Source organism: Schistocerca gregaria, chromosome 5 (assembly GCF_023897955.1).
Source record: "Schistocerca gregaria isolate iqSchGreg1 chromosome 5, iqSchGreg1.2, whole genome shotgun sequence".
Lineage (NCBI taxonomy): Eukaryota > Metazoa > Arthropoda > Insecta > Orthoptera > Acrididae > Schistocerca > Schistocerca gregaria.
Genome location: NC_064924.1, coordinates 618,445,365 through 618,470,716, shown reverse-complemented (window position 1 = coordinate 618,470,716; position 25,352 = coordinate 618,445,365). Strand labels below are relative to the sequence as shown.

General features: G+C 43.2%; 1 protein-coding gene across 1 annotated transcript in view; it reads right to left on the bottom strand.

The window, feature by feature from the left end:
- Positions 1-25,117, bottom strand: part of LOC126272041 (ejaculatory bulb-specific protein 3-like) — a 95,406-nt gene extending 70,289 nt beyond the window's left edge. Inside the window, exon 1 of the mRNA XM_049974555.1 lies at positions 24,781-25,117. Coding sequence (XP_049830512.1) covers positions 24,781-25,003 — 223 coding nt within the window. The 5' untranslated portion in view covers positions 25,004-25,117. The remainder of the gene's footprint in view (positions 1-24,780) is intronic.
- Between the last annotated feature and the right edge of the window lie 235 nt (positions 25,118-25,352).

Below are 25,352 nucleotides of genomic sequence, written 5' to 3'. Positions count from 1 at the left end.
GTACAGCGCCGACAAGACATCCTGGCATCAGACTTAGGGGCTAAAGTGTAAGGACCACAGCGTATCAGTGAAAGACTTTCTTTTTCATGTGTGAGGCAGAGACTTATTTTTTATGCAATCCCAGTTTGGCCGCAGCTCTTTCTCTAACTTTTTAAGGTGATTATGCTGCATCCCGGAAATGCGACTGTGGAAGCTGAGATAAGATTAGATGTACTTTTCGTTCAATTGACGCACGTGACGCGATGCTCCAGGATATAGAACATCTCAGAAGAATAATAATACACAATAAATATTTGCAATGAAAAACAAATTTGTTGATGTGCCTTCCACAAATCCCAAATGGAATGATCTTCGTGGATGTGGAAGGAATCAAAAAAATTTTAAACGAATTTTCATCTATGAGGTAATAAACACTGAATGTAGGAATCATTTTAGAACACTTATTTACAATGACCGCGTTACTGCACTGAATTTGTACAGAAGTCAGTTTTACATTATCAGTAAAACACACACACACACATCAGTTGTTTCTTCTAAGAAATGTATCATTGAAGTAGAAGGAGTTGGCCACCAACAAATCCTTTGCGCTCCTATTAAGCTGAACTTTATTAATAATTTAACTTTTATGGTTGCTGGCAAGTTATTGAAAATGTATGTTTCTGAAAAGTGGACACTTTTTTGGACCACATTAACTGACTTCAAATCTTTGTGAAGATTTTTCTTATATCTAATACTGATTCCATTGACTGAGTTGTTGGTTTGGAAAAGAGATGTTTTAATGACAAATTTCATTAAAGGCTAAATATATTAGGAAGCAGTAGTTAATTTCCCTACATTCGTAAACAGGAGTCTCCAGAATGTTCTTGAGTTCACATTACAAATAATTCTTATTACACATTTTTGTACCTGTAAAACTTGCTTGGCTTCATGAATTACCCCAAAAAATAATCCGATAGGACATTATGGAATGAAAGTAGCATAGTTTGTCAGCTTTTTTATTTTATATCCCCTATATCTGACAACATTCGCACTTCAAAAAGAGTAGTGGCAGTGGATCAGTGCTGCCATCGTCACACTCCACTAGTTTCAGACAGGTGTCTTAAGGAGAGAAGAACATCCCGACTCAGGTAGCACTATTTCCTTAGATCACAGGATCGAAATTACTGTAGTAAGGAAACTAGTGGAACATGAATCAGTACTCATAATACCAGCAGTCACTGGAATATATGGTGGCTTCCTGTCTGCAGTTGCTATTCATATTATGCAAAACCACATCAAAATGATGATTCCTTTGTGCCAAACTGATCGACAGATCAGTGCTTCGTAGTGCAAAGGAAAGCAGAAAACTGGAAAATCAATCGTCTCGGTACATCAGTAATTTTGCTACATGCAAGGAAATTCTGTCTTAAGACAACCATGCTCAGCTTAAGATACAACAATAAAAAACGGAATGAATACACATGGAATCTAACTTCTGCTGTGAGATGGCGGGCAGTTTAACAGAGGATTAAAATGTACGGAAACAATTATTCTGTTACGAAACCTTTGACCAACGACATTAACTCAGAACGTGTTGAAAGCAACCATAGGAAAGAAGAGAGCCCTACAATGTGTTATTTACTCCTGTTTAGATTATTTCATAACATAGCTCTGATCGAATGAGCTACGTAAAAGCCATGGGCAGAGTGGAAACATCGCAAAGTAAGATGCGCTTTTTTTTCTATATGAATAAGAGCAACAACTAGTATTACCTTCATGCGCAACAAGTACGACGTACACAAAGGTCATACATTATTTATAAATTGCGTATTAGAAACACGTGCGAAGTACGTAGTAAGTTTTGGTAACATGATCTCTGACCGGTTGTGCACACCGATGTCCACCTCACTCTACGTAACCGGTAAACGCGAACTGCAGCCATATGTCGGCCTACGAGCAAAGATAGACCATCCGCGGTAAAAAGGCGACACGAAAGCATGAGGTTAAGGCAACCAGAATTCTTAGACACAGTTGCTTCGAGTTGTTTCTTTATACTAAGTTGTAGTTTTTCCGTTCTTACTCTAACCTACTGCAAAAAAAGCATCGTACATTATGGAATTTTCGCCTCTGTCACAGTCTCTTGTGTATCTCACCCAGGTGATGTAACGAAATAACACAGACTGAATGTAAATTACGAGTGACATATTTTGTATTTCTTTTTTCTTATGGCTGTTTCGACATGTCTTCGATTCACATTGTTGAGAACTTTTCGTAACTAAATAACCGTTATTCTGCATTATTATCTTAGGTCAGATTTGCTGATGATGAGTTCAATTCGCACAGTGGCCGAGTAATAAAAGTATTTAAACATAGCTGAGAGAAGTTTCTTTGCAAGCTATCGTACATGAAGAGTTCTTTGCGTACAAAATATTTATTTCGCCTTTCTTTTCGCTGATTTATAGTTGAGTTACTGTAGCTATTAGCACCTTTCGTACCATTGACCGCTTTCATTTACTCTGCAGTTCACACTTAAGTGATTTGCAGAGATTCAGTGAACAACTTTTAGTTTATTTTTCTGTCGTTCCACTCTAGAACAGCACTTGGGAAAAATGAACATATCAGTCTTTCTGTCCGAGACTTAATTTCTCTTACTGTATAACGATGATTATTTCTCTCTGTGTCGGTAGAAATGAACAATTTGTTCGGAAATTCGGAGGAGAAAGTTGGTGATGGTAATTTCGTGAAGAGAGCTCGCAGCAACAAATAACGCTTTTGGTTTAATGGTTGCTTCCCCAACTCACTTATATATGGCACTCTCTCCCTTGTTTCGAGATAATATAAAACGAACTGCCCTTCTTTGGTCTTTTTCGATCTCCTTCATCGGTCCTATTTAGTAACGATGCCAAACCGTGAAGCAGTAATCCTGAAAATGATGGGCGAGCGTAGTGTAGGCACTATCCTTAGTTTAATTGTCGCACCTTCTAAGTGTTCTGCTAATGAAACCGATTCTTTGGTTCTCCTTCTCCACAACATTGTCTCTGGGACGGTTCCAGTTGAAGTTGTCATAGCAGTAATCCCTAAGAATTGAATCGACAGCCTTTAGAGTAATGTGATTTATCGCGTAACCGAAATTTACGAAAATTTTTTCATTACTCATGTGAACAACCTCGGGTAACAGCCTTGCCGCAGTGGATACACCGGTTCCCATGAGATCGCCGAACTTAAGCTCATTTTTCGGGGTGCACTCAGCCTCGTGATGCCAATTGAGAAGCTACTCGACCGAACTGTAGCGGCTTCGGTCAAGAATACCATCATAACGACCGAGAGAGCGGTGTACTGACCCCACGCCCTTCCTATCCGCATCCTCCTCTGAGGATGACACGGCAGTCGGATGGTCCCGGTAGGCCACTCGTGGCCTGAAGACGGAGTGCTTTTATGTGAACAACCTCACTGTTATTATTGTTCAGGGTCAACTGCCACTTTTCGCACAATGCAAGTATTTTGTCTAAGTCATTTTATAATTCGTTTTGGTCTTCTGATTACTTTACTAAGGGGGAAAATACAGCATTGTCTACAAGCAATCTAAGAGGGCTGCTCAGAGAGTCTTCTGAAGTCTTTCGGTGGACACATGAACAGAAGTTTTGCGTCAGTCCTTTATTTCGAAATTCTTGGCACAGGAAACAATAACTGGGCGTGAGGCAGGGGATTATGTTCATTTGCAAAGTTTCCACATCACCAAATAAAATAAAATTCTGTAACGACAAAGTCTTCTGTTTCCCGTAATGAGATTTTCACAGCACATCGGAGCAACGTAAGTGCGTGGTGGAACTTCCTCCTGTTCTTGTGCAGGCTTGAATCAGTCGAGGCATACCATCGATGGGAACTTCAAGTCCAGATTGCCCCAATCTTCAATGGCGATTCTGCGGAAGTGGCGCATGCACTTTGTCGACTTCCGAGAACAATCTCGCGTTCGATTTGGTTCATGTTCGGGAAACAGTTAGGCCATTCAATTCTGGTGATCCTAGCACGCTGAAGGAAGTTGTTCACAATAACAGCCTAATCAGCAGGCGAATTATCAGCCATTAAGACGACCTGTCACCAGAATATTGTCGATGGGCACCAGCACTCATTGTCCGCCCCCGGTAGCTGAGTGGTCAGCGTGACAGTATGTTATGCCTAATGTCCCAGGTTCGATTCCAGGCTGGTTCAAATGGCTCTGGGCACTATGGGACTTAACATCTGAGATCATCAGTCCCCTGGAGCTTGGAACTACTTAAACCTAACTAACCTAAGGACATCACACACATCAGTGCCCGAGGCAGGATTTGAACCTGCGACCGTAGTGGTCACATGGTTCCAGACTGAAGTGTCTAGAACTGCTGGGCCACTCCGGCCGGCAGTTCCCTGCTGGGTCGGAGATTTTCTCCTCTCAGGGACTGAGTGTTGTGTTGTCCTTATCGTCATCATTTGATCCCCATCGACACGCAAGTCGCCGAAGTTGCGTCAACTCGAAAGACTTGCACCAGGCGAACGGACTACCCGACGGGAGGCCCTAGCCACACGGCATTTCCATACCAGAATTCGTTACAGAATCTCGTCCTTGTACCGCAGGGCAGTGAAACTGCTCCAAACAACCACGGGAAGTGTACGGTGGTCCCATGTAATGCGGCCCCAGAATGTAACTAAACCACCACTTTGTTGCACATGTGGGACACAGTCTTCGAGACGTTCGCTGTTACCAGGTTGTCTCCAGACATGTTGTCTGTGATTATTGGGGTACACACAGAGCGGAGTTTCACCCGTAAAAAACAAACGGCCCCATCCATTCTGCATGATATCTTGCCCACCTGTAACGGAGCCCATGGTGCTGTGGTGTACGGTCTTGTGCTTACGTCGGGAATGGAGATTCGCAACATTCAGTCGTCACCTAACGTATCACTCCACTCCATTGTGGCCTGCTGCAGCAACGCTCCAAAAGTAAAAAACACTCTCTGTTTTAAGTGTTTTTACGAATAATTTTATATTTTCGGAGCGTCTCCTCACAGTCTCATGCGATACCTGACGTCCTACAACCTCTTCGAACCCCGAATTCAGTTCCGAACCACTCAGACCACGGTACCTTTGGATCAGAACTCGCACATATTGATCATCCACTGCACCTGTCTAACATGAACGACTTTAGCGATGTAAATCCTCAACAATACCTGTCGGCTGTAACCAATTACATGTCCACAACACATTATTGAGCGGTTCTAGGCGCTTCAGTCAGGAACCGCGTCGCTGCTATGGTCGCAGGTTCTAATCCTGCCTCGGGCATGAATGTGTGTGCTGTCCTTAGGCTACTTCGGTTTAAGTAGTTCTAAGTCAAGGGACTGATGACCTCAGATGTTAGGTCCCATAGCGCTCAGAGCCATTTGAACCACATTATTTTGATTCCGGCGCATACGTCGAGCAACTCTGTAAGTAGGCTGTTTAGGTTTTCTTATTGGTAACGCCACATAGCGCTCTGTATGAAAAATCACTGGCTGTGCTGTGCGCAGTCTGTGGGTAGTTTGCATTGTTGTCTGCCATTGTAGTGTTGGGCAGCGGCAGTTGGATGCTAACAGCGCGTAGCGTTGGCAGTTGGACGTGAGCCGCCAGCAGTGGTGGACGTGGGGAGAGAGATGGCGGAGTTTTGAAATTTGTAAGAATTGGTGTCATGAAGTGATATATATATTATGACTACTAAGGTAAATACATTGTTTGTTCTCTATTAAAATCTTTCATTTGCTAACTATACCTATCAGTAGTTAGTGCCTTCCGTAGTTTGAATCTTTTATTTAGCTGGCAGTAGTGGCGCTCGCTGTATTGCAGTAGCTTGAGTAACGAAGATTTTTGTGAGGTAAGTGATTTGTGAAACGTATAGGTTAATGTTAGTCAGGGCCATTCTTTCGTAGGGATTTTTGGAAGTCAGATTGCGTTGCGCTAATAATATTGTGTGTCAGTTTAAGCACAGTCGTGTATAATTTTTCGAAGGGGACATTTCAGCTCCCCTGGTTGACAAGCCTACTGCGCGAAACTCGATGGCCAGGATCCAATCACTGTTCGCGATTGTCCTTCGTGGAATGATGGATGCTCGCTGTACTGTTCCATAGACGATTCTAATGCATTCCTGCTGGTGTTTTACTTTCAACTGAAGTGCTGCAATCCATTCAAGTGCGACATTGTACTCGTAGGTAGCGCTCATGGTAACTGTGTAAGTTTACAAACAGTCTCAGGGGGTGGAATTAAGGCTGTCATGACTGGATGACATCGCTGCTGGTGAACCTTTCGGGATATAAGGTCGTGGAACACGAAATTCTTTTGTTCCTAACGTTTCGTTCAGAACTGTGCTGACATTTTAAGAGGAGACGTTGTTCTTCCGTTGAGTCTTGAGCAGAGATGATCCTTGTCAAAGATAAAATTTGACTATAGATTGTCTTCTTCTCAAAGATAAAAAAACTGTCTAGCGATTCTGCAGAGCTGCTGTCCAGATGTCGCTGAGTTTCATGGTCTCATTTTTCCTATTACAATTATCCCTATGTTTATATATTTAAGTGGCTTCTGTACGTAGTCGTGGATAATAGTTTGTCGTCATAGATAAAATTTTCGTGACTTTCTGGCTGAAGAGCCTATTTGTCTATTTTCCCTAGTCGCCAAAGACTTTTCCGTTCCTTTAGCTGTGTGTTTACGCTTCTCTTTCTGTTCCAATAAAAGTCTTGCACACGTACAGGAAATTTTATATACGCCGCATGCTGACAGAGGAGACGACAATCGAGTTACATTTTATCTTTCACAAGGATCAGCTCTGCATATCATGTAAACCTCCGGCCACGCCCCTTTTTCTACAGCATGTACGTCGCTCTTAGGTGTCGGACCAGTCAGTCGACAAGACTTAACGGAGGAGCAGCGCCTCTGAAGATGTCCAGCGCAGCTCTGGACGAAATGCTAGGAACAGAAGAGTTTCGTGAACCACAACCTTATATCCATGACAGGGGGTGACCTTCAGATCGGTGGCGAAACAAGTCACAATAGCAACATGCCTCCACAACATACCGGGTGATGTACAAACTATTGTTGATATGTGTAGAACAAAAGAGGGTCTATAACGCTTCCTTGGGGAACTTCAGATAAAACTTTGGTTTCATTTACCATCAGTTACAACGAACTGTGACCTTTTTTTTACAGTAAATCCACACACAAATCCACACGCATATCTGAGACGATATTCCATAGGCATGCAATCCGATCACAAGCCGCTTCTGAGGAACTGTGTCAAGATCCTTCTTAAACCCTAGAGATATGGAATCAAAAGTGGTTCAAATGGCTCTGAGCACTATGGGACTTAACATCTGAGGTCATCAGTCCCCTAGAACTTAGAACTACTTAAACCTAACTAACGTAAGGACATCACACACATCCATGCCCGAGGCAGGATTCGAACCTGCGACCGTAGCGGTCGCGCGGCTCCAGACTGAAGTGCCTAGAACAGCTCGGCCTCTCCAGCCGGCTATGGAATCAAATCGAGATGCCCTATCGATAGCACGCACTACTTCGTGAAAATAAAGAACCGGTTGTGTTTCACAAGCGAACGATGTATTTTGAATCCATGCTCGTTATCTACCAACAGAACATTTTCTTCGAAACATTTCATAATTTTTGAACATATTACATGTTCCAAAATCCTACTATAAATCGTTGTGAATAGTACATGTTTATAATTTAGACTATTACATCCGTTTCCTTTCTTGTGTATTATTGTGCGATTTCCCAGTTTATAGGTACGGATTTTTCATCGAGCGAGCAGCTGTATATGACTGCTAATAATGGAACTGTTCCATCAACATTCGCTGAAAGGAAGCCAACTGGCATATATGGCTGGACAGGAAAACTTTTCTTTTTTAAGTGACGCAAGTTTCTTCGCTTCACCGAGAGTATCTACTTGCAATTTACTCATGATAACAGCTGTTGTTGATTAGAATTCTGCATCTTCTTTGGTGGAAAAATATCGAATCACTGTGCTTAATAGCTCCGCTTTAGTTGCTCTGTTGTCAGTACCATTACCACTGCTATCACGCATTGAATGTATTGATGGTTTCTTGCCGCTAGCCTACTTTAAACATGGCCAGCGTTTCTTTGAATCTTCCGACACAGTGGTTCATGCTCTGCGACATTTTTTAGAGTGGGAATGAAGCGAACCAGGTTTGAATACCGTGAGGTCGCATAGTTTCTCTGCGTCCGTTGTGCGTAAGCACTACGACTCGCTCAGAGTGTTTCAGAGTTCCAATGACTATTAATAGCGGAGCAGCGCAGAGGTCGAATGACGGTACCGCGACACAAACACGTTGCCACACACACTGTACGACGCTGTCGTCCGCCTGAGTTACCGGAGGAAGATAAACGGCAGGAGATGTCGTTAGTACACGTGACTACTAACGCAGTGTCTATGTTGCCGCCGGGATTTTAGATTAGATTAGATGTGCTATTTGTTCCTCCATGCTGAGGAGATCCTCAAGGATGTGAAAGATATTGTGAAATAAGTATTCATAATACGTTTTTATATAAGAAAAGGAGTAAAATCATGTTGCTCCTGGTGATCCTCAGTGAAATGATTCCGCGCTGCTGTGGGTCAAGTCATATAATCTGATCCTTTTTTGCATTTAAGAGGTAATACCAAAACTTTTCAACGCGACACTTGCAGGCTGAGCCATGTAAGATGTAACATACATCCCTTCTATTTTGTGAGCGAGTCGAGATGTCGAAGCGAGCCTTCGGAAAATTACAGCATTCAGAGGGACACACAGAGTTTTTTCGTGTTTAATCCTTTTAACTCTCATAGTGACGCAAGAATGCTTTTGTAAACGGCATGCGAAAGCTCTTGAGGAGACGAGTAGAGTCGTACAGTATTTGTAAATTTTGTGACTGAAACATTTCTCAACGGTATACGGAATATTACGGTGCAAAAAAACGTGAAACGACGCCTTCGGGGGCCTCATCTCTGTATCAATCCTTTCGACTGTTTGCTGGTCTCCACAAAAACTGTTTACTTTAGACGTCAGAAAGTACACACACTTTAAATAGTTTTCCTAAGCCTTCTGTGATACTCTAGAAGTTAGCATTTACATAGCTGTAGCTGACCCTGCACCTATGTCGCATAAACTGCGGCCAAGAGGAATGATATGTTTCACCTTAGTAGCGTAGGCTTATATTCTTTCTGCACATTATGGTGTAGTCTGCCATGAATACCCTAATTGTCGGTGTCTGCATCTCAGTAGCCTACTCCGGCTGCCTCGCTTTCCAATTTCAGCACATATCTCATATAGTTTTACGAAAAACTTCAAAGCCAACATTAACAAGGGTTTCATCACTATACTTGTCTTTTCAAATGCCGCTAAGAGTAACATATCGTTAAATTTTAAAAAATAATACTAAATTTCTCACTTAATACAAAAGTTAAGAATATTCATCACTCAAAAACATTTCGTGCCCGTTTGCGTGCTACCATTTGCAGAAAATTAGGTTTCGATGTCAAAAATAGTTCGCGATATAAAAACTGGGTTATGTCTTGAGTGACACAAAGCATATTCTACCGAGGAGTATAAGGTAATTCTTAGGCTGTTGTAGTTACTGTTCGCATCGCTACGCTAAAGATGGTCGGAAATCAGATTTCACCTAACACTGACGTTAATAGTATACACACTGTATACTTTGATGGAATAGGACCATCTGACTACCAGTAATTGTTTTATGCTCCTCCTAAAGTGAAAAAACTACTAGTAACTAAACTTTTACGGCTGCTGGAAAGCTATTTAAAATATGTATTGTTGAATAATAGGTGTCACTCTGAACCAAAGTTGGAATCTTTTAATCTTTATGTACATTATTCCATCAATTGAGCTGGTGGTTGGAAAATTAGATACATTATTTTCGAGAACTTTTATTAAGGGATAAGTATAGATATTGGAAAACAACAGTTAGTATCTCAAGTCCTTTGAACGCTGTCTTTGCAGGACGTTCTTGAGTTCACGGAAACAAAGGACTATTTGAAAGCTCGGGCGGTGTCTGTATTTAAGAGGACACATTTTCTATATTATTGTAATCATATTCATCGATGCAGTTGTGCGCTACGGTCGCAGGTTCGAATCCTGCCTCGGGCATGGATGTGTGTGATGTCCTTAGGTTAGTTAGGTTTAAGTAGTTCCAAGTTCTAGGGGACTGATGACGCTAGAAGTTAAGTCCCATAGTGCTCAGAGCCATTTGAACCATTTTGATGCAGTTGTGTTAGTTTTCGAGTGGTAGTTATTAATAAAAGATACGAAGAAGAGTTTTATTGATACAGTTCAAATCAGCAGTCGAATTCCAGACGTACAGAAATTTAAACATGAATGACATTGTGCTGCTGGGCCTCGACCGCAAACAAAAGTCAAACGGAAAAATCGTGGCCTAGGCAACAGTCATACCTATCAGATAACATATCCTTCGTGTTATCACTTTAGGATTATCTGTTTAGTTACATTAATATCTTTGGAGGGGCAAAGTTCTCACATATTTTAGGCCACGCCGAATTAAATATTTCTCTACATGAAAGAGATCATATTCTCGAAGTGTAATTTCTTAGCACACACGTTAGACCGGCAAACATTTCGAATAGATATCAGAAACATCTGTGACACACTCTGAATACAAAAATCACTAACACGACGATTAAATATGTGATACAGATAACATGGTCGTTTATCGCTTTAAAGAGCATACATATGACCCAGCCATCCGGAACGATAACATAAATTTATAGTAAAAAAAGCGAGTGCGTAACTTTATTGTGTAAAATAATGGAAAATTAATTTAAGCAGCAAGAAGAACAGGAAAATATTCGTCCACGTTGAATCCTCTGTTATACCGGTGAGAGCTGAAAATTAGTTTCCCAGTATCATGCACTTTCTGGGCTGCTGATAAAAGAACGTACAATGGGACGAAAGCTTTTCGAAAGCTTATGCAACTCAGATTGACTTGGGTCGTTCATGACTGAAGCAGATTTAGTTTGTAGAGTTATTCCTGATGATTAGTGAGTCGACGTGATTAATTTAAATAATTTCATTTCGGTTTTCTTTAATAAGTGTTGAAATATTTACGGGTGATGCGAAGCGTAGTTTCCGTCTTGTGGAGAAAATCGAACAATTTTATACAATACCAAATACTGAGAGTTCTCCTGTAATATTGTTTAAACTCTTATTTTTAGTTCTATCTAGTTGGAAAAATAGTTTTGAATTGCAACTGACACTAGGAAACAGCTCTAGGACCACGAATGCGTCATCGTTTCAGTAAATTCGAGAACGTGTATGGGAATAAAGTTATTCTAATGATCACTGTAGCTGAATTAGTCATGTCCGTCCCTGCTGGTGGAGTGGTCAGTATGACAGAATGATAATCGTAAGGGACAGGGTTCGATTTCCTGCTGGGTCGGAAATATTCTCCGCTGAGGGACTGGGTGTTGTGTTGTCCTAATCATCATCATTTCATCCCCATCGAAGCGCAAGTCACCGAAGTGGCGTCAAATAGAAAGACTTGCATTCGGCGAACGATCTGCACGACGGGAGGCCCTAGTCACACGACAATAATAATAATACTCATAATACAAGTGTTTAAGTTAAAAAGAAAGGGAGGGGGGAAAATTCAGGTAATGATGATAGAGGTGAATACCTATCGCACACCCTTCCCTCAAAACTACACCAAAAAGGCTGAATAATATTAAGATATGGTGACTATGGTGGCCAGGGGACATACGGCGATCATCCTCCTAAGGTCAAAACCAGTCCTCGACGGTGCAAGTTGTGTGAAAATGGCGCTGCCGTCTTAGAACACAGCATCACCACTGGGGAACAAACGTTGTATCATGAGATCAGCCGGAATGGTCACATAATACTTGTCAGTAATGTTACCTTGCAGAGTAACCATGAGGCCTATGGAATACCAGGTTATGGCTGGCCAAATAATCACCGAACCTCGGCAATGTTCCACTCTTGTAAACTCGGCCGCAAATTGCAAACAGCGTGAAACAAGAGTCATCCAACCAAATGACATTCTTCCAGTGCTCCACAGCCCAGGTTTTATGGCTTCCACACCACGTTTTCCTGTTACGTGCGTTCGCACCACCGATGAGTGGTTTTGAAATCCCAACTTACCCTACTACTCCCCGCTTCTGGAGCTCTCTTCGCGTTGTTTTGGTGCTGACACGTTTCGCGAGTAGTACCTTCAGTCTCGCAGCGATTTTTGCAGTTGTTCTCTTATTTTTGTTCACAGCCCTATTCAATGACTGCCCGTTACCTTCACCCAACACAAACTTTAGTGCGGGTTGTGACTTAGCGGATGATGTTTTCCGATTTAACTGTCTGTAGTATAAATGTTCGACACGGTGCGTCCTGAAACACCAAACACTTCGGCTGTGTTGTTTACGGAAACAACCATTGTACGGGCACCAACAACTCTCGAATTCCCTTATCTCCAATATAATGCATTCACAACTACACAGAACATTGCTCTAACCTCGACAGACACTTTCACTCTGTGGAGGACATTGCACGGCTGCCGCTGGTAGTCAAATACAACAGAGCAACTAGCAAGCTGAGCTAGAATCTGCATTTATGTTCAAGAACTCATCTGTTCCTCCATGTTTTATCTCCAACCCCTGTAACTCGACCATCTGTTTACATAGAACTCAAAAATCTGATTGACGAACTCCGGATTTCCAAATCAAAGTTGAATGGCATACTCGTAGAACATTGATTTTATTCTATGCAGGCACTACGCAAAGTACTTTCAAGCGTTGCTCAATAATACATTTTTATTGTATGTACTAGGTTAAATCTCGCTTGTACTTTTATTACTTTTTACTGTTTTCCTGTTTGGTTTTAAACCATCTTTGGGAGGACTGTATATTTTCTCGTTCAGTGATCGCGTATTTATGGCTCTCCTGTCCCCAGGGTAATCAATAAACGAAATTTAATGAAAATACGAACGTAAGACCTGGACATTACCAGCACTAAACTGAATGGCCAAAAATCATGGGAAGGATTGTTCAAATGGCTCTGAGCACTATGGGACTCAACTTCTGAGGTCATCAGTCCCCTAGAACTTAGAACTACTTAAACCTAACTAACCTAAGGACCTCAGGGCAACGGCCTTGCCGCATTGGATACACCGGTTCCCGTGAGATCACCGAAGTTAAGCGCTGTTGGGCGTGGCCGGCACCTGAATGGGTGACCATCCAGCCGCCATGCGCTGTTACCATTTTTCGGGGTGCACTCACCCTCGTGATGCCAATTGAGGAGCTACTCGACCGAATAGTAGCGGCTTCGGTCAAGAATACCATCATAACGACCGAGAGAGCGGTGTGCGGACCTCACACCCCTCTTACCCGCATCCTCCTGGAGGATGACACGGCGGTCGGATGACCCGGTAGGCCGCTCGTGGCCTGAAACCGGAGTGCTTTAACCTAAGGATATCACACGCATCTATGCTCGTGGCAGGATTCGAACCTTCGAACGTAGCAGTCGCGCGGACCTCACACCCCTCCTACCCCCATCCTCCTGGAGGATGACACGGCGGTCGGATGACCCGGTAGGCCACTCGTGGCCTGAAGCCGGAGTGCTTTAACCTAAGGGTATCACACGCATCTATGCCCGTGGCAGGATTCGAACCTAAGAACGTAGCAGTCGCGCCGTTCCGGGCTGAAGCGCATAGAACCGCTCGGTTACACCGGCCGGCGGGAAGGATTGTGCAGCCTGAAGATATGTCGTGAATACCCAGCGAATTTTGAGGCTACGCGTGATGTATGGCGCGAGTGTTGACACGATATTCGAGTATTCTATTACACAGTGGCGTGTAGCAAATGTGGCAGTACGGTATGAGTTAAGCGACTTTGAATTTGCAATAGTAACCCGGTGCAAGAAGCATTTTGGAGATTAGACTGATTTGTGATTTCCGAGATAAGAGTGAATCTTACACGCGGCAGATACCATGTTTCCACACGTTCAAGCCGCAACATGAGACAACAAGTATTTGACCATGGCCAACAAGATGTACAGGCTCTGCAATGGACGAGTGACGTCACACTAGTCGGCTTGTCCGCCACATTCAGCGAACGCTCAGCTCCCTGCAGGGCCCACGGCAAATCAATATTTCATTGAAAAGGTACCCACTTAAGGCCTTAATTTTATTGTGTGCTATCTAGAACTTGCACGCATTTAAACACACTGTCAAGAATTACGAAATTCGTCTGAAATAGTTACTCGCCCCCTGTCAGAGACGGACGCTGGCACTCGTAAGACATGCAGTGTCACGTGCCGTGACGTACGCACCACAGCCTGTCTTCTTCGTAAGCCTCGTATTTGACGACCGACGTCACATCACCTTCGTAGAGTAATGTGAGGGGACCGGCGGTGTGCTGCGAGCCAGAACGCTGCCGATTTGGAAGTGGGGCGCTAGGAACCCATTTCTATCCGCACTGCACCTCCGTTCCAAAAGTTCCGGAACCTGTACAGAAAATTGGAATAGAGACCAACATGAACAACACTTCCGCCCTTTTTATTGCTCATGAAAACAACACATTGCACGTTGTATCATCATCAGGCCTTCAGTGGTGGTGGTCCAGATTGCTCTGCACACCAGTACCTCTGAAACCCAGTACCACGTCCTCTTGCATTGATGCATGCCTGTATTCGTCGTGGCATACTGTCCACATGTTCATCAAGGCACTGTTGGTCCAGATTGTAGCTCCTCAACGGCGATTCGGCACGGATTCCTCAGAGTGGTTGGTGGGTCACGTCGTCCATGAAGCCCTTTTCAACCCATACCAGGCATGTTCAATAGGGTTCATGTCTGGAGAACATGCTGGCCACTCTATTTGAGCGATGTCATTTCATGGAGGAAGTCATTTACAAGATGTGCACGATGGGGGCGCGAATTGGCGTCCATGAAGACGAATGCCTAGCCAATATGCTGCCGATATGGTTGGACTATCGGTCGGAGGATAGTGTTCACGTATCGTACAGCCGTTACAGCGCTTTCCATGACCACTAGCGGCATATGTCGGCCCCACTTATGCCACCCCAGAACAGCAGTGAACCTCCACCTTGCTGCACTCGCTGGACCTTGTGTCTAAGACATCCAGCCCGACCGGGTTGCCTCCAAACACGTTTACGAGGATTGTCTGGTTGAAGGCATATGCGACACTAGTCGGTGAAGAGAACGTGATGCCAATCCTGAGCGGTCCATTCGGCTTGTCGTTGGGCCCATCCGTACCGCACTACATGGTGTCCTGATCGCAAAAATGGACCTCGCCATGGACGTCGGGAATGAAGTTGCCCATAATGCCGCCTATTGCGCACAGTTTGAGCCACAACACGACGTCCTATGGCTGCACGAAAAGCATTATTCAACATGGTGTCACTGCTGTAACGGTTCCTCCGAGCCATAATCTGTAGATAGCGGTCATCCACTTCATTAGTAGCCCTGGCGGCCTAGGCGAGGCACTTCATCGACTGTTCCTGTCTCTCTGTATCTCGTCTATGTCCAAAAAACTTCGCTTCGGTTCACTCCGAGACGCCTGGACACTTCCCTTCTTTGAGAGCCCTTCCTGCCAACAATGAGGACGCGATCCACCCGCGGTGTAGACCGTCTAGGCATGGCTGAACTACAGACAACACGAGCCGTGTACCTCCTTCCTGGTGGAATGACTGGAACTGATCGGCTGTCGGACCCCTCCGTCTAATAAACGCTGCTTATGCATGGTTATTTACATATTTGGGCGGGTTTGGTGACATCCCTGACCAATCAAACGGACTATGTCTGTGGTACAATATCCGCAGTCAACGTCTATCTACAGTTCTGGAAACCGGGGTGATACAAAACTTTTTTTGATGTGTCTATATGACCGCTACGGTCGCAGGTTCGAATCCTGCCTCGGCATGGCTGTGTGTGATGTCCTTAGGTTAATTAGGTTTAAGTAGTTCTAAGTTCTAGGGGACTGATGATCTCAGAAGTTAAGTCCCATTGTGCTCAGAGACATTTGAACCATTTGTCTATATGAGTGCGTTACGGCACTATTTTAAAATTTTAATTTAGGCGGATAACTAACCAAAATACTGAAATTCAAGCTTCTGTTGCCCATGGTAGGCTTTCGATAGGCAATCTGTAACTGGGATTGCGCCATGGGTTAGCCATTTAGTAATATAACAGATGATCATTGCCGCGAGGAGTTAGCGCGATTAGAGGCACCATGTCGCGCATTGCGCGGCCATCCCGCCCGAGATTCGGATCCTCCCTCGGGCATGGGTGTGTGTGTTGTTCTTAGTACAAGTTAGTTAAAGTAGTTTGTAAGTCTAGTGACCTCAGCACTTTGGTCCCTTAGGAATTCACACAGATTTGAACATTTGATGATCACTCAACTGTCTCTCTTGGTAAGACTAATAGTTCTGCATGTGAATGGTTCATACCACTGTGAGCGTACAACAGCATCACATCCGGTTCGACAGTCCTGCTGCCACAGTCATAAATTTATCGCAAGGGTTTGAGAGAGTAAGGTAAGAGAGACTGGAGCGTATACAGAAGATCACAGATAGTCTGTTTTCTCTCGCTCCGTACGATAATGGAATAGGACGGAAAATTGTCTACATTGGTACATCCCTCTCCCCTTTCTCCACGAGCTGCACAGAGATTTGCGAAGTATACGGTGTTTCAAAAATAATGTACGCATTACAAAGTATTACGTTCCCAAAACTATCGATCGCTGGGCCACAGCCCGGTTATTGGAGGAATGAATACATCATCTAGGTTATATCCATTTCCGCTAGATGTCTGTTGTCTTCTGTTTGCTTGGTTAACGTCAGCTGTTCTTAACGGCTACTCGCAGCAGAAATTTTATGTTCCCCAGTTTGTGAAGCGTCATTCCAAAGAATTTTCAAGTTGAGGTACCAAATTCATCCTCTGAAAGGTCGGAACATTTTCAGGTGGAAACGACAGTCTGTAGGAATAGGTTGTGTATGTTTAGGGAAGAGTCCTGGCCACCCTCGTGTTTCCAACGAAAATGTCACACGAATTAAAACCGCTTTCCAAGGTAGACTTAGAAAATTAATTCGTCGTGCCAGTCCAGATTCACAGCTACCTACAGCTACAATTTGGTGTGTTTTGAGACGTCGGCTGGCTATGAAGCTTTACAGGCTCTACGTCACGACGACAAACGCAAACGTGTGGCATTATTTGACCTGTTTTAGAATATTTCTGACGATAACATTTTCGCTCAACAAATCGAGTTCTATGGTGAAGCGACTTCCTGCCTTAGTAGGAAAGTAAAGAAATGCAATATTTGGAACCTACAGCACCCACATTCACGCACTGAACACGTACGAGATTCATCCAAAGTCAATCAGTTTTGTGCGGTACCCTACCCATAAGTTTACGGTCGATTCTTCTTTGATAGAAACATGGTTACCGGTCAGTAGCATCTTACTACGTTACGAAACTGGTTGTTTTCGAGGCTGAACGAGAAAAAGTTTATTTTTGGACAAGACGGGGCACCCCTTCACTGGAGTTGCCAAGTGCGTATATACTGCATTTCTACCGAGCCGTTGCATTAGTAGTCAAAAAGCCGGCAAGTTAGCACTTCTCAGCTGGCCTCCACGGTCACCGCAATTGACACCATTTTACTTCTTCTGCTGAGCTTTCATAAGGACATTGATTATGCAGAAACACTACCACAGAACCTATAAGAGCTGAAGAAGAACCGGGTTTGTACAGCCACAACATCAGTGACGAGGGACTTGCTTATGGGAGGAATTCGAGTATCGATGTGATGTTCTTCGTGTCGATGGTGGAGGCCACAATGAACGTCTGCAATCTAAAGTTGAGAAACTTGTAAACACGTATGTGTTCCAGGTTTCATAGTCGTACGTCTTACAGTTAGATAAGTATATGTGTTCGAAATTAGGGGTGGGGAAAACCAACCAGCTAAAACCGATACCAGTAATTACGTTCTTAATAACCGGTATTTTTCGGTATTTGCTTAGTCTCGGTGATAACAGGTGTTTTTTTATTTATTACTAATAACCAAGTAAAAAACCGGCATATCAATTAGGCACAGAAGTAGTCCTGAAATTTTATATTTTTAAATAAATCTTTCTTTGAAATTTTGCGTTGTCATAGAAAACGGAAAAAGCGATCAGTGGTATTCTAATAAAAATGCCAACAGAATCTAGCAACAAACAAATGGCATAAAACTGGTACAGCATTGTTGAGACAGTGCCTCTCTCGCTGTGTATCATGGATTACGGTACTTGTGTATCTGTAGTGTGCAAAACTTGTCCCCCGTAGTTTGTCGTCGCCGCACGTCCGTTGTATCATAGAATGGCACCGACCCTAGTTTAGAGATGTTTTAATAAGTGATGTCGCAATGACGTACAATGCTTCATTTCTTTAAAAGATTAAAGATTTGTCTGCCACTCCTATGAAGTAATAAAAGAGGAAAAAATTATGATATGAGCAATAGTTTAAAAGATTAACAACAACCCATTCAAAATATTCAGTAAAAATTGAAAGTAGCTGATCTGCACCTTTTGCCTATATAACGAGTCTTTATTTGCTTGCAGCTCTTCAAAACGGACAGATTAACATGAATAACAGACTTCTTCCAAGTCATTTTTCACCCTTTATCACTGAAAATTGGTAAAGTCAAAATAGGTGTACGATCCCCGATTACAACATGATTTTTGAGCATAGTTTCAACAAATTAGAATCTGTAGGCGAATGATGGTGATTTTTTTTGCTAGTATTCAAGAACTTATTAGTTTTCTGAAAAAGCAGTAGAGGGGGATTATTTGCCTGGTAAATTTTGATTCTGCGCATCTTGAAACTGACAGACTAGATTTTATTCTGTCTTTATTCGATTTCTAAGTTTATTAGAGGAAATAACAGGAATAAAAAAATAGAAATCGGGCATTTCTGAAACAAGTTATTTTCAACGGTTTCAAAAATGAGATTAAAGTGGCGCAGGAAAAACCTGTATAACCGAAAACAGGTTGTTGTAGCGACAACCTCCAGCTCTATTTGAGATATACATATATTCTTTCTGAAATACCCTGTATATTAGCAAATATCCCGAGAAATACACTAATTTTTAGTTCCGTATTGGGGCACAGTAAAGGGGAGGGTCGTGGGGGGAGGGAATTGTAGGAGGAGACGAGGGTCAGGCTAGAGTAAGCAAGTTTATGTAGTTTGTAAGTAGGCTGTTTTGGTTTTTATATTGGTAACGCCACGTAGCGCTCTGGATGAAAATCACTGGCTGTGCTGAGTGCAGTCTGTGATATATATATATATATAATGACTATTAAGGTAAATACATTGTTTGTTTTCTATTAAAATCTTTCATTCGCTACTATGCCTATCAGTAGTTAGTGCCTTCCGTAGTTTGAATCTTTTATTTATCTGGCAGTAGTGGCGCTCGCTGTATTGCAGTAGTTCGAGTAACGAAGATTTTTGGCGAGGTAAGTGATTTGTGAAAGGTATAGGTTAATGTTAGTCAGGGCCATTCTTTTGTAGGGATTTGTGAAAGTCAGATTGCGTTGCGGTTAAAATATTGTGTGTCAGTTTAAGCACAGTCTTGTATAATTGTTCGAAGGGGACGTTTCAAGTTGTAGGCTGCAGTAGTTACGCAGAGATGAAGTGGCTAGCCGAGTATACCTCTATACTCTGTTCATCATAAGAAGAAACCTAATGTAAACAAACACGAACGCGATGATTGGTCAGAAGACGTAGCACACATAGATTGGTGTTGTTACGCTCTTGGAAGTACGTCCTACTTATGTATTAGATATCTTATTACCAAGTTACGTTAAATGAAACTTCAAGATATTCTAATGAATTAACAGTCATAAATATTTTTCCTAAACACGCTTTAACTATGTAGTTTTTATTTAAAAAATCGTGTGGAGTCACAGTCTCCGTACTGTTATCCTATGATTGTCTCCCTGATAATACGCAATATGAAAATGTCTGAGGCTGCTTCCTGCTTAGTAGTGAAATATGCGTGTGGAACACGGTTAAAATCTGCCGAAAATAGGTTATTCTTAATGATTTTGGTAAATTTACAGAAAAAATTGGCTCTGGAGTTTTTCGAGTGACTGTACTTGCTACACGTCCACACTGAAGGTGCAGCGCAGTAGGTAGCATAGTAAACTGAAAACTCTGGTGTAGTTTATAGATCAAGTCTCGCCTTAGTCATCCTTTTTTCCGTTGAATTTGATATACCTACATCTCATATTTGTAAAATTCATCATAATTTTTTATGAATGATGCATGTCTTCTTGTTTCTAGTGACAAATTACACGCGAAATTCCTGTTTACATTTCAAATATAAATTCTTAATTTCGATACTTTATCAACGATTGTTAATAAAGGTTTCTTAAATTAAGGAAACACAACAATTTAATTTTTTAGGACAAAAATGAAAAACCAAATGTCCATTGTTTTATACCACAAATGTAGTCTCTCACGAACCAGAGTGATGAGCATCGTAGAAATATGAGAAACAACATTTTCACAGCATCGAGCACGCCATACGAATGCTCCATTTTTTGCATTTTCCACTGTATCATTACAATATGAGCCCAACAGCACTCGTCTGCGGCCAAGTTAAGGGATCTGTCGCGAGAAATAAGAAGACTTTTAAGCTGCCTGACGTACTGGAATTAAAATACGCAGCTTTTTCGCATGTCACTGCCGAACGCTGACGGGATACATAACGGCACGTCGTAAGAGAAGAAGAGAGAATGTTGCGCCTGGGTGGTCTCGTGGATACTATTGTTAATCGACTCGTTATCAACGTCTCAGAACTGAAATGTATTTTTCGGATTCGGATAAGGAAGGACCTAAGAGATTATCACACGACTGGCTGTAATTAATACCTTCAGTGGCTTCAGTATCGAACAATACGGTGAAATCCATGCAGTAGGCTTTTGCATCATACGTACCTCGCTCAGAAAAATTACCCTGTATATTACTTACATCACTTCAAATGCGAACATTTTACGTTAGTCTTCAACGTGACTGTTAATGACATTAAATGAAACAACAAGTTTACTGTTACCGGTCACTGTTTATTTATCTCCATGAAGCGTATAAAACGTTTAAACCTCCATCATCAGCTGTATTTACATTTGTTAGTATGGCATATGTGTGTGTGTTTAAAGGTTTAAACATTTGAAACGCGTCGTTGAGATAAATAAACAGTGATGGTAACAATAAACTTGTTATTTCATTTAATAACTTTCATCACTCTTGTTTGTAATTAGAATATTATGTTAGGTGAGAATAAGAGTATTTTATGCTTTCCGTCTCGTCACCTAAGAACCATGCGGTAGTGCTTTGCCGAATATTAATTCAATCTCTTTTAAAATTAAATGACATTAGAAGCTATATCGTTTGTTAGCTCGTCTCTTTTTACGTCTGAATTGCAACTGGTCTCTTCATTGCAGGTTAGCTGGCTAGCCAGCGCTGTCCAAGCTAAATGTGCCGATAAAGCATTATTGCTCAGTCCATGTGTGTGTAACACAGTATAAAACGTATCCTTGCACAGAGTACGCGAAGGAACTTGCCCCCCCCCCCCCCTTCTTGCAGCGGTGTACCGTAGGTCTCTAGAAGAGTGTAGCGTTCCAAAAGTTTGGAGAAGGCCACAGGTCATACCCGTTTTCAAGAAGGGACGTCGAACAGATGTGCAGAACTATAGACCTATATTTCTAACGTCGATCAGTTTTAGAGTTTTGGAACACGTATTCGAGTATAATGACTTTTCTGGAGACTAGACATCTACTCTGTAGGAATCAGCATGGGTTTCGAAAAAGACAATCGTGTGAAACCTAGCTCGCGCTATTCGACCACGTGACTCAGAGGGCCATAGACACGGGTTCCCAGGTAGATGCCGTGTTTCTTGACTTCCGCAAGGCGTTTGATGCAGTTCCCCACAGTAGTTTAATGAACAAAGTAAGAGCATATGGACTATCGGACCAATTGTGTGATTGGATTGAAGAGTTCCTAGATAACAAAACGCAGCATGTCATTCTCAATGGAGAGAATTCTTCCAAAGTAAGAGTGATTTAAGGTGTGCCGAAGAGGAGTGTCGTAGGACCGTTGCTATTCACAATATATATAAATGACCTTGTGGATAACATCGGAAGTTCACTGAGGCTTTTTGCGGATGATACTGTGGCATATCGTGAGGTTGTAACAATGGAAAATGTACTGAAATGCAGGAGGATCTGCAGCGAATTGACGCATTGTGCTGGGAATGGCAATTGAATCTCAATGAAGACAAGTGAAATGTGCTGCGAATACACTGAAAGAAAGATCCTTTATAATTTAGCTACAGTATAGCAGGTCAGCAACTGGAAGCAGCTAATTCGATAAATTATCTGGGTGTAAGCATTAGGAGTGATTTAAAATGGAATGATCATTTAAAATTAATCGTCGGTAAAGCAGATGCCAGACTGAGATTCATTGGAAGAATCCTAAGGAAATGCAGTCCGAAAACAAAGGAAGGAGGTTACAGTACACTTGTTCGCTCACTGCTTCAATACTGCTCACCGGTATGGGATCCGTACCAGATAGGGTTGATAGAAGAGATAGAGAAGATCCAACGGAGAGCAGCCCGCTTCGTTACATGATCATTTAGTAATCGCGAAAGCGTTACGGAGATGATAGATAAACGCCAGTGGAAGACTCTGCAGGAGACACGCTCAGTAGCTCGGTACGGGCTTTTGTTGAAGTTTCGAGAACATACCTTCACCGAGGATTCAAGCAGTATATTGCTCCCTCCTGCGTATATCTCGCGAAGAGGCCATGAGGATAAAATCAGAGATTAGAGCCCACACAGAGGCATACTGACAATCTTCCTTTCGACGAACAATGCGAGACTGGAATAGAAGGAAGGACCGATAGAGGTACTCAAGGTACCCTACGCCACATACCGTCAGGTAGCTTGCGGAGTATGGATGTAGATGTAGATGTAGATGTAGATCGTACTTGATTGTACTTGACACAGCTTGGCTTCCACTCCGCGTGAAACGAAATCGAATGAGATTCAAGCTAACGCGGAAGAATACATGGTGTAATGTTTACATCGGGTTTAGTGTTATGATGTACGCAGTATAGTGTGGATACCACAAGAACTTGACAAGGGAACCTCCCCATCGCACCTCCCTCAGATTTAGTTATAAGTTGGCATAGTGGATAGGCCTTAAAAACTGAACACAGATCAATCGAGAAAACAGGAAAAAGTTGTGTGGAACTATGAAAAAATAAGCAAAATATACAAACTGAGTAGTCCATGCGCAACATAAGCAACATCAGGGAGAGTGTTAGCTCAGAAGCTCCGTGGTCCTGTGGTTAGCGGGAGCATCTGCGGCACGACAGGTCCTTGGTTCAAATCTTCCCTCGAGTGAACTGTTTACTTTCTTTATTTCAGTTCGTTCATTGACGTCTCTGTTCACTGTAATAAGTTTAGTGTCTGTGTTTTGCGACAGCACCGCAAAACCTTGCGATTAGTAGACGAAAAAACGTGCCTCTCCAATGGGAATCGAAAACATTTAATCGCAAGTTCATAGGTCAACCGATTTTTCCACGGGAAAACACGTCTGATATATTCTGTACGAGACTATTGACGGCATGTGCGTCACATGACAGGAATATGTTGTCGACCCACCTAACTTGTACACTTGGCGAATGCGCAAAAGGATTCTTCTACCCTGCCCGATTTAGGTTTTCTTGTGGATGTGATAATCACTCCCAAAAAAGCGATGAAAACATAAGAGTTTGTCACATAAACTGCAACAAATGAATGCACCAGTTTCACAGTCCCACAGTTTTCCCTGTGCTCTGTCAAAACATACGTTTTTAACGTTTTAAATTTTTCCGTCAAATCCTGCATATTTCCACGCAAATCTGAACATGTCCTGGAACATTGGAGAGCGAATTTGATTATGTGTAAGTGCCTGAACTTTGCTAATTGACACACGATCACGTAAACAATACTGCTCTGTGTACCTGTGCAGCTTCAAAAATGGTTCAAATGGCTCTGAGCACTATGGGACTTAACTACTCTGGTCATCAGTCCCCTAGAACTTAGAACTACTTAAACCTAACTAACCCAAGGACATCACACACATCCATGCCCGAGGCAGGATTCGAACCTGCGACCGTAGCACTCGCGCGGTTCCTGACTGCGCGCCTAGAACCGCTAGACCACCGCGGCCGGCCTGTGCAGCTTCGCAAAAGCATAGAATGTTTTCACGAAGTATTTCACTTGCGGAAAACCAAACACATCCAACGGTTGCACAAGAGGTGTACAACCTGGGGGAATGGTAATCACGTCTACTCCCACACTAAAATTGTACAATGCCTGATCCTTATGTCCTCTATAGCTGTCAGGGAGATAATAATTGTCAGAAAATAATAAAATTCGCAGCTGCTCACGCTAACCACGGGACCACGGCGGTCCTGAGCTCATTCTGTACTTAATCTTGCCTATCTTGCGCATGGATTACTCAGTTTGTATATTTTGCTCATTTTTTTTCTTAGTTCCACACAACTTCTTCCTGTTTTCTCGATTGATCTGTGATCAGTTTTTCAAGGCCTATCTACTGCGCAACTTATAACTAAATCTGAGGGGGGGTGCGACGGGGAGGTTCCCTTGTGAGTGGACAGAGAGACAGCAGCCGCGGACCAGAACGGGGAACTCACCGCGAAGGGCGCGGCCGTCGGCGTTGCAGTCCCTGTTCTCCAGCACGCAGCGCAGGTGCGCCTCGACGAGGCGGGCGCTCGCCAGCAGCTTGTCCACGTCCACCCTGTCCAGCGGCGTCCTGAGGGGCGCGGCGGCGGCGGCGGCGCGGACCGCTGGCGCCAGCAGCACTAGCGCCAGCAGCAGCAGCTGGGGCAGCGGCGCCGCCCGGGGAGTCGCAGCCATGTCTGCTAGTGGCGCCGCTGCCGCGCGGCCACCCTATATAAACGGCCGCGAGCCCTGCCGGGCCATTAGGCGCCGCGGTGACGACACGGCCGACGACCCGGCGGCAGGGCGCGCGCTATCTGCCGCCTGGAATATTTCTCCCGCTGATGGCGCTCTGTTTTCGCCGCTCGAGCCGGCGACATGTCACCCGACAAACGATCCTCTCCACTAGTCACCTAAACACTCACCTGAATCCCCCAACTAATTTTATCACCACCGTTAGTATCACTGAGGTGAACAAAAGTCTTACGATAGCAAAATTCACGTATACAGGGTGTTTCAAAAAGGTATTGCCAAACTTTCAGGAAAC